The sequence below is a fragment of the Sabethes cyaneus genome, chromosome 2 (genome assembly GCF_943734655.1).
Source record: "Sabethes cyaneus chromosome 2, idSabCyanKW18_F2, whole genome shotgun sequence".
Taxonomy (NCBI): domain Eukaryota; kingdom Metazoa; phylum Arthropoda; class Insecta; order Diptera; family Culicidae; genus Sabethes; species Sabethes cyaneus.
In genome coordinates this window covers 840,170-851,256 of record NC_071354.1, presented here as the reverse complement: position 1 = coordinate 851,256, position 11,087 = coordinate 840,170, and the positions used below count along the sequence as shown (strand labels likewise).

At 37.6% G+C, this 11,087-nt stretch overlaps 1 protein-coding gene across 1 annotated transcript; it reads right to left on the bottom strand.

Moving 5' to 3' along the window:
• Positions 1-6,405: 6,405 nt before the first annotated feature.
• Positions 6,406-7,308, bottom strand: LOC128738666 (myb-like protein F). The gene has a single exon (XM_053833978.1). The coding sequence runs from the start codon at positions 7,306-7,308 to the stop codon at positions 6,406-6,408; it is 903 nt and encodes a 300-aa protein (XP_053689953.1).
• Between the last annotated feature and the right edge of the window lie 3,779 nt (positions 7,309-11,087).

Here is an 11,087-nt window from a genome sequence, read left to right as displayed (position 1 = left end):
GACCACTTTTGTATCATTCCCGTTATATGTAGTCTAGCGTCTAGCGAGCGGTAGTCTATGGCGTGTTATTCACATGACAATCACTCTATTTGATTTGATTATTTGATATTTCATAACGTATTTTAAACCTAGTGAGGCTTGATCCATTTTGTTGTCATATTACATACATACAATGTGTATTATTTCAAAAAAATTTATACAATCAGTCCACAATCACGGGTCACACAGCTGTCACATGGTGACTTTACCCCAAAACAGTTGTAGCAACTGATTTAAAACCAATTCCAGTCGTAAATAACTTTCCTCAACTAAAAGTGCCAAAAATTGTGCTGCTTAGGTATCTTTATCTGCCGATTAATACGTGAATATTATACTAATTGATTGATAAATTTGTTACTCATAAGTAGCACTAATAATTTGATCAATCATTGGGTCTTATTTCAACGGAAATTAGTAGCTAAAGCTAAAATTACCCATAATTGTGTTTAACCCATGATTGTGCACTGACTGTAGTTTGTGTTCAGCATACTCTCAAAGCTGAGAAAACTCATTATAACTACTATTTGTTTTACAGAATAATTGTCACAGATTATTTTATTCATGTTACAGCTTGAATATTCGCTAGTTTTTATCATTTTCAAATTTTTGAAGCCTATTTTTACAACTTTTCTATTAGTTATAACCATTTTGATAATCATCAACACGCGAAATCGTCACGATATAATAGGCAGGGGAAAGTCCCCCAGTACCGGACACCTAAGGATTTTGACATGTATAAAATCAACACTTAGCATGACTTTATTCACTGGAAGAGAACTACTCTAGACTATTTTTCAATAAAAATGGTTACACGTACTTACATCACTAATGAACCATTTTGGAAGCTAAATAAGAAATCGATAAAAAATATTATTGTGTATCCTAGTACCGGACGCTTGACAGAAATAATAAAATAAACCAAATCAGGGCTTATATTTCTGAAAGATACCTGGAAAAATGTTTAAAATCTCTTATAGCTTGCATACTTGTTGACTATACATACTTATTCAGTCGAGAGCCGGGGTGGCTCTTGCCGTATCAAGAATTTCTCTCCATTGTACTCGTTCCTGCGCTACTCGTCGCCAATTCGTTGCGCGTCTCGACACACGCAAGTCGCAAGTTCAACCTGGTCGAGTCATCTAGCACGTTGAGTCTCTCTATTCCTGGTGCCGGTGGGGTTCTTGAAGAGAACGAATTTCACTACACAGTCGTCCGGCATCCTTGCAACGCGGCCGGCCCACCGTAGTCTCCCAACCCCAACCCCAAGTGCCTGTAGCTCGTGATTCATACGTCTCCGTCACTTTCCGTCCGTTTTCCGTTTGTATTCCGTTAATATTCCGCAACACCTTTGCGTAAGCAAAGTTACTGTCTCAAGTTCGTAAAGGACTACCGGTCTGATTAGCGTTTTGTACATCGTCAGCTTTGTGCGGCGGCGTATGCTCCTATGCGTCTTGCGTAGGGAAAAGTAGGCTCGATTTCCAGCTTGAATGCGTCGTTGGATCTCCTTACTCGTATCATTGTCGGCGGTGACCAGAGATCCCAAATATACTTATCAACCACTTCTAGTTCATCGCCATCAATAGTCACTGTCCATGGCAGGCAAACGTTACTTTCTCGGGAGCCTCTTCCTACCATATATTTGGTTTTCGACGCATTAGTTTGTAATCCTTTCCTCTTAGCCACCGTTTTTAGTCTGGTGAAGATTGCCTCCGCCGTCCCACGATTTCTAGTAATGATATCGAGGTCGTCTGCAAAGGCTAGAAGTTGGCTACTCTTGCTGAAGATCGTTTCACTCGTTTCGATGTGTCGATGCACGGATCACACCTTCAATAGCGATATTGAATAACATACAGGACTGTCCATACCCTTGCCGTAACCCTCTGCGCGATTCGAAAGGACATGAGAGTGTCACCGAAACGCACACGTAGCATATCACTCGTTCCAAAGTAGCTTTGATCAGCCGCGTCAGTTTCCGGAAAAAACATACTCGTGCATTATATGCCATAGCTATTCGCGCTCAACGGTATCGTATGCTGCTCTGAAATCCACGAAAATATGATGCGTGGGCACGTCGTACTCTCGACATTTCTGGAGGATTTGTCGGAGAGTAAAAATTTGATCTATAGCAACACGGGCCCCCATAAAGCCCGCCTGATACTGCCCTACGAAATCTCTTGCTATTGGGGATAGACGACGGAACAAAATCTGGGAAAGCACCTTGTAGGCTGCGCTGACCGTAATACCGCGGTAGTTACAGCAGTCTAGCCGGTCTTGTTGACCAAAGATGTTTGAAAAATTGCTTTGAATAAAAATCAACAATTTTTTATGCACTACATCGAAACTTCTCTGTTTGCCTCGCAAAACTGATCAACAACTGGTTTCCTTGTTTTTTTTCATATTTAAGATAACCGGCACGGTATAAGTGATGTTTTCTTTCTTTTCAATCTCTGTTTTTGTAAAATCTTGATTTCATTCACGAATTTGACTGAACCAAGTAAAGCATTTTGCTGTCCGGTATTGAGGGACGGGAAACACTGGGTACAATCCATATTTTTAACGCATTGAATATCTTTGTGGAAAAATGAGCTATGGAGCTTGGAAAATAATTAACGAACGATATTTTCTACATGAAAAACAAAATTTTAATAAATAAAATCACACATGCTAATTTTTTGTCTTTTTTGTTGATTTCATTATATTAGCTACTAAGGTGCGCCATTTGAACTATGAAAATCAGAAGTGTCCGGTATTGGGAGCTGTCCGGTGCTGGGAAACTTCCCCCTAAGTGAAATTGCAATAATTGAAATACAATCATCTAAAACTTTTGTTCACTCGCGGACAATTTAATTTAACAATTGATCATCTTCATCATAATGAAAATATTCTTTGACTTTTTTACGTTAAATTAAGAAGATATATACGTTTGCCAAAATTATTCAATTTTTCAATTTTTGATTGACGTGAGAAACAGCTCTCGGCAAGTTGTTTCGTTATTTTGAGTTTTTGTTTTGTTAATGATTTATACCTAAATCATGAAAGAAAAATGGTATCTAAATTATGTTAAAACAACCACAAAATGAATGAAAAATGAAAACCCGTAGGTACTTACAAAATTATGAACAAGATTATATTGAGTTACGTTGTAACAGAGGCACTATGCTGTGCTATCATGGAGTGCAACATATCTAATGACTTTAAAATCCATCTAAACAAAACATAATGACACAAAACAGAAAAAACGCAAATGTCAAGGCAGCTTACAAACTGTTTATGTGTGACAGTTTTCATTTTACCAGCACAAGTAAATAATAGCACAACGTTATGAGCACACCATAATTATAACAAACAAATGGAAGAATTTTATGAACGAGATTTTTTTTCTCGCGAGCCTATTGGTGTAAATATACAGGAGCTTTGTCCGAGACAAGTGTAAATAATTAATAACATTATGATTAAACGAACCAACATAATGACCGCAGTGGAAATGAGAGACTGTGCGAAAACCGGATGCAGCAGCCGTTTGAACTCAAACGGTAACCTGACGTGGGTGTATAAAATTGACACAGAATTATATTATAATTAGTTTAGGCAATTAATAAAATTGCAGTGCGTAGGCATATAACATGTGTCGTAGCTTGCGAAAGGTGGAACCTAACCGTGCAGTATAAAAAACAGTACCTCTGACAAATATAAAATACGCTCACGTACACGTACACATCTAAATTCAATAATCAAATTATTGGTCGGAAGTGGGTGAAAAGCTGCGGACAAATAAATTATAGCCGGTGTGACTGCCATGCAAATGTACAAATGCAATATGCACTAATGGATGGGAAAAAGTACATCCACTAAGTATGGGATAAAAACGATTGTATCGAAAAGTCTATTAATCGCATAGTGATACGTTATAGAATTCAATATTTGCTGATAAGTTATTGATAAATTTGTTATTTATGTTTTTCGTTTCGTTGATTCAAAGTGCTCATATCAGTTTTTGTCGTTTAGAATAATTTTGAAGCACGATTTCGGAATGTAAATAAATCACAATGCAAACAATTGGGCTTGACCATAAAAAGATTCCATTTTTGTGAGACAAACCTTTTTATGACGATTATGTAAAAGAGATAGAACAAATCAGACGTTCTTTCCCTTCTCAGTGAGAAATAAAATAATATGGTATGTAGAATGTAAAAAGCTTGTAAATAACTCAATCTAGATTCATATGTCATGATCGCACCGGAAATATTACGAATACATATATTGCAAATTGTTTATGGTAATCTCTGATCACATATTGCGTTCTATCGGAAAGAATATTAAAACGATGACAGGCCATGAAAAACTTTGCATTTTTTTCTGTTGACTCCTATAGTATTCCTTCGAATTATTGTAACATTCCAAATAAATATTGCATACGATAATTATCGCTAAAACTAAAACCAGCGATTTGTTTGATTTGAGTCGTAGTACAGAAACTGTAATTATCTATACCTGTAAAAATGGATTTCTGTCTGTCTGTCTGTCCGTATGTTCCTTATAGAATCGAAAACTACTGAACCGATCGGCGTGAAAATTTGCAAGTAGGGGTTTTTGGGGCCAGGGAAGGTTCTTATGATGGTTAGAGACCCCTCCCCCACTAAGGGGGGGGCGTTCCCATACAACTGAAACCCAAATTTCTGCATAACTCGAGAACTAATCAAGCAAATGGAACAAAATTTGACATGTGGGTGTTTTTGGAGGCATGAATTTTTTCTATGATGAATTAGGACCCCTTACCTTTTTAGGAGGGGGGGGGGCTCCCATTTCCTCATAACTTCAGATCTAATCAAGCAAATGGAACAAATTTAGCATGTGGGTGTTCTTGTAGGCAAATTTTTTTTTCTATGGTGAATTGAGAAGAGAGTATGAGGGGAATTATGACTCCTCTCCTCTTTAAGAGGGGGGACTTCCATACAAATGAAATACAAATTTCCTCATAACTCGAGAACTAATCATCAAGCAAATGAAACCAAATTTGGCATGTGAAGGTTTTTGGAAGCAAGAATTTTTTCTATAGTGAATTAGGACCCCTCCCCATTTTGGGAGCGAGGGCTCCTATACAAATGAAATACAAATTGCCTCATAAGTCCAGAACTAATCAAGCAAATGGAACCAAACTTAGCATGTGGGTGTTTTTATAGGCAATTTTTTTCTATGGTGAATTGAGACCCCTTCCCCTCTTTACGACGGGAATTATATCCCCTCCCCCTTCAATTATGGGGGGGGGGCTCCTATACAAATGAAATACAAATATCCTCATTAGAAAACTAATCAAGCAAATCAAATCAAATTTGGCAAGTGGGGGGTTTTGGAGGCAGGATTTTTTTTTATGATGGTTTGAGACTCCTCACCCCTGTGGTAGGGGGATAAGGACTCTAATACAAATAAAACAGAAATTTTTGCGTAATTTAAAAACTAATCGAAGTCGAGAAATTTTAGACTCTTTCATAAAACATTAGTCAATAACAAGACCACCAAAAACTATCAATAGTAACATTAGATAATTCAGCGCGAGACGGCCACAGGCCGTGAGTGTTGCCGGCGACCTGCCGTCAGAAGCGCCGGCCACTGCGGGGGGGCAGCCCCCGTAGAGATCACCTCTATCTAGGCTTACTTATTATTTTCCTAGATCTACTGACCTCTATGCCTCTATTACTTTCCTTCAGTTGAGCCTTCAGTTGGGATACTTTCTACGAAAAGATTTTCCGTGAAATGGTACATTCCACGTAAGATTTTTCGCGAAATGGTATTCTGCGAAACTCTATATTCAACCGAGAATTGGTGTTACGCAAAATGGTATTCGGCGAAATGGTTTGTAATAATGGCGAATATTTAAATGCTATCCGCTTTATTTTATCAGCCTAAGCAATGGGGAGAGTTGTTTTCTACTTTACTGTGTGGAAAATTTGTATATTAAAACACCCATGAACTCCCCAGAAACTTGCAAAACTCGAGATTGTGACAAACGTCATCCGAGATTCACGATTTATGTACAACACAGTTTAATTTGTGGCAATACGAAGTTTGTCGGGTCAGCTAGTTTTATTATAAAAATCTAATTTCAACTCCAAAACAATTTAAACACAAGGGGTCAATCCCGGTTAGTGGTTAGCATTCACGCCTATCGCACCGAGGACCCGGATTCAAATCCCAACCCTTCTGCGATGGACCATGATGGACCTAAGCTGTTGAAGTGAGTATAATCAAACATACAAACAATCTAAAAACATCCATTAGATTTATATGTCAATTGGCAGTCCTGTACATTGCGTTTATTTAAAAAATACATAAATAGATGTTTCGCACTTACAATAGTTTTTAAATAATTTATTGATGATAAATTTTGTAACCGTGTGCATTCGATCCTGTTTCTCCATTCTCATTTCGAAAGGCCTCCCGATCCCGATAGTCACTTGAATCTTTCCGACTCTTATTATACTCTCGATGATTGCTGTCGTATTTCCCGTCTTTGGAATAACCGTTTTTGGATTTTTTCTTATTCGAATGTGACTCCTCCTTGTGTCCACCTTGTGCATACTCCTCGTTATCGTCTGATCGTTCTTTATGTGAAGATCCGTACTTTCTAAATGACCCAGAGTGATCTGCAGTATCGTAAAATATATGCTCCTTCTTGAACTCGTCCTTGTGGTAAACATTATGGTAGCCAGTCGTTTTTGATCCTTTCTTGTGATGCTTCTTTTCACTATGCTTGCCTCCTCGGGTGTGATGTTCCTCATCGTGATGATTCTTATGATAAGAATCTTCATCGTTATATGATTTATTTTTTTCTCCTTCATTAGCGTATGAACGAGAATGATTCTCCTTTCCGTGACTGCCTTTGCTTCCTTTCGCTAAATTACGCTGTGTTTTAAACCCATGATGATTCCTTTCACCATTCTTGGAGTAACGAAGTTTTTCAGAAGATTCATCCGATTCGTCTAATTCCTTAACCTCTTTCACTTTTGACTCGATTTCTGCACTATCCTCTATTGTGCCAGCTTCTTCACTACTATCATGATCATCACCAGGTTTTAAATTAGCTTTAAATGCGATTGTTTCATGCTGAGTTAGCGTAGGAAATACAAGTCTTTGCCGTGCAGGGTTCAAGTATACCACGTGTTTTGGTCCTGTGTCGAAACTTCTATACACATATGAACTAGCACTTGGCTCTTCACTGCCATAAGTAAACGCCAAAGTACACCAAAATGCCAACAGCAGCTTGCAATTCATGTTCGTTCGATTGAAATGTTACACAGTGAGATTTCACAACAAACTAACCAAGATAGATCTGTGATCAATAGCTTTATATCAACAGTATGATTATGCTTACGGGGTTCCGCTTGAGTAAGCAGTCCGTCGATATCGCACGCTCAAGTCTTTTTCAGTTACGGCTCAATGGCTAGACGCGAATTTACGAGTCTATTTGGTACTCAACTATTAAGAAGAAATATCTAAACAAGATACTGTGGGGCATACGACCTTCCGACGGTACCATGAAAAATCGTCACCTGCCATGGTGTGGAGAAAATCGCTTTGATCTTGAAGAAGTACGTTGACTTACCAGATTTAATTGAAAAAGACATATTGTGCATACCCGAGGAACATTCTCACAAAAACTTTAATTCAAGATTCAAGGTTAACGTAAAGCAGTTTTGGCAAATAGATTTCATGCTTTCATAGTAAACACTAACATTCAAAAAATATATTCGATTCACTGCCACCATATTACGTGTTATGTCCAAAAATCAGAACACTTTACTTCAAACAAGGCTACGGAAGTTTGAACCCGACACAAATTGCGTCTTGTGCTTTTCCGTTTTATTCAGTTAAATTCGACTCACGATTTCCTTTCATAACATGTTTTTTTTTCGAAAACATTTCAAGTGTAAATTAAACATTTAGTACGCACCAGTTCATTTGCACTCACTTTAGGCCTCTACATGGGCATTGTTTTCAGTGACGATGCTCTCAGGCAAGCAGTTCCTGACTTGCATATGTTAGACGATAGTTGGTCTTTATCTTGTCGCAGTACTAGCAGACGACGGTCTCATTGTCGTCGTCGTTTGGAGCAACAACATTTACCGGAGTGTAAAAACCAGTTAAAAAAAATTAAAAGAAACAAAGACGAAAGACAAATTTTCCGACTTCCCGCACAAAATGGCACGAGCGCGACGTGAGAACATTGCTCGGAAAGATCTCGGAAAACCACATATTTTCCTTTTACTTCCATTTCCGTTGCATTCGTTGATCTCTCTGGCGCCCTTTTTCGGTCGCGTCAGTCGTAACAACATCAGTACCGAAAGAGATAAACCGTGTCTCTGTTGGGTGTAGGTATCTCCGGCTCACGCCGACTTTTGTGTGCCATAGCGAGCGCGTTTTAGGTGCGACGTGAGGAAAATTTTGAAAAGCGCAAACTTTTTGAAGTGGCTGTAAATTTGTGGTGGAAAAGTTTCGTTTTCTGCCCCGGTGGATTCCACAAACCGCAACAACGTGAACGAGAATTAACACATTGTCATCCACTCTGCCGTACGAAATGATAGGTTTTGGCTGCAAATTGCGCTCTCCTGATGGTTGTAATCAAGTCGGCACGTAATGACTATAAGTAATTGGTCTTTACGAAACATTCGAGAAAATTTCACGGAGATGTAGATCATAAGATATTGAAGAAGGTTTCTCTTTCTTCCTTCCGTTGTATTGTGACTCTCTATAGAGAGTCTTTATTCGAAGGAGCTAAATAGCTTATTAACAGGCATCACCAATGGTCGAGCTTTTGAAGTCATCGTGTCGTGCGATAATCACAGTCGTATTAAAACCCAAACTATTGACTACAGTGAAATTTTATTTTTAAATTACAAATGCGAAGCAAAACATCCTAAGTTAATGATTTTATGGCAAGAACTCTCCTCTTGAATCAATATGCAGGTTTTCCAATTTAGTAACAATATATACAAAAATATACCCATTTGGAAGCAATTTCCCATATTTGATTATAGACTGTTATATATTCGCTGCTCTAGACCTAGAAGAGTACGCAACGTAAATGTCTTTAAATGCGTTTTTCTTTATTAACCATCATGTGTTTTGGCAAAGTCGTTTATCTCAATATCTTTAAATGCAATTAAACTATATTTTTTATGATAAGCGTATTTTTCTAGGAGTTTCGAACAAATGAAGGCATTTTAGCTTAGTTTTTTTTTTAAATTATAAAGAGAAGATAAATCAAAATTTCTGAATTTTGCAGAGATAAAATTGATCTTTTTTCGACTTAACTTACATTCATGAGAAATCTGATATGGTGTTGTGTTGCCACCGGATTCGTAAATTATGGTGATCACCCCAAATTATATTTTTTGCAAGGCGCTTTCAAACAAGTTCCATCATCGGCACATGTAGGGGAGTGTCGTCGTGGTTGGGCCACGTTTTGGAATTTGCCCATAACTTTCGTTTCAAAAGGAATTTTGGAAATCTAAATACATCGTTGCAAAGGTCTAAGAATAAGGTATATTTCCAGAAAGTTTCGAACTGATTGCTTGAAAAATAAAAAAGTTATAGGCATTTACGTGAAGACAAAAAATGTTGTCATAGTCGGACCATGTTGTGTAGGTTGGGCCACCGCAGAAAATCTAAGACATACGTATTGAAATTCTATATAGAGACATGAAAAGAATGAATTCCGAGAACAACAACTCATATAGGTACAAATACCCTATTTCTAATTGCATTTTATGTGACTGACATTCTCTAGCGATTATTGTGCTTCTGCGCTTAAAATTATGGTGGCCCAATCATGACTACTCAAGTGGTCCGACCTTTACAAATAGCGCTTTTCTAGTATTTCACCTTAGCGTTCCCAAACACCTTACTGAAGGGGAATTTTCTATAGTCTTCGTGTGCAACACAACACACTTCATACATTTTCAAAATTTATCTAGATAATTGCATTTCATGAAACATTTCTTGAAGTAAAGTTCATTGCGCCTGGAAAACTTTTTTTGTAAGATTTAGTCACTGAATTCAGTACGGGTGTTTTGAATACACGATTGAAACTCACCATATTGTGAAAAGTTAGCTATCACAGTAAGAAGTTTTACAATGGTTGTATCATAGATATCATGAGTTACTAAAACTGTAAAATCGTGATGGCCCGACCATAACAGTGGCCCGACGATAACGACAATACCCTATTAATAGTTTTAAAGAAAGTTTTTACAAAATGTGTCACTAAATATATATTGTTGTAATTTAATATGTAGTCTTTGACCTTTGTTTCAACAAAAAATAATTAGCGGAACAAACGGCTCAACTTTGAAAATTTAAAAAAAAGTATTCATAATTGACTATACCTACCAAAAAATTTCGAAGCAATTTGAAATTGGATCACTTTAATAAGGATTCATACATTGATTTGCATTTGATTCTAATATGCTAGCGAAATGAAACAGTCGAAAAAAACGTCCGGAGCCGTATCCTGCCTGAAGATGCGCACTAGTTCACCCAAAACAAAGATTCCAAAATATCCTCATTTTACCCTCGAGGCTTACAGCAATACATCATTATACATTCTCCATAAATATAAATTGAAAACCAAAACGTTCCGGAAATTGAGAAATTACTACAGGGTGTTCAATAAGTTCGAATACACTTTCAAAATGCGTTTAAAAAATGAAAACACAAGATATCCTTTTCTGAGTAAATTTTTATTGAAGCAGTGTTTATTGAGAACCTTTACGATATATTTGGTGGAAGCAGCCCCCCTTTGTGCTTTTAGCTTGAGACGTTTCTCAAAAGAAACACACGCGGCAAACACCTAGTCTCGTCCCAGATCTTGGAAATGAGTTTCTTAAATTGGTCCATTGTGCTCACTTTATGTTCGCTCTGCTTGGTCAGCATGTACGACCATACATAAAAGTCCAGGGGATTAGGATCCGGGGAGCTGGGAGGCCCCAAAGTATTATCGAGAAAATCAGTCAAATTCTTCCGACACCACGCTTGGACAATATTCACCGTGT

Coding starts and splice junctions, on each gene's coding strand:
- LOC128738666 (XM_053833978.1), bottom strand. CDS start 7,308: ATGAATTGCAAGCTGCTGTTGGCATTTTGGTGTACTTTGGCGTTTACT.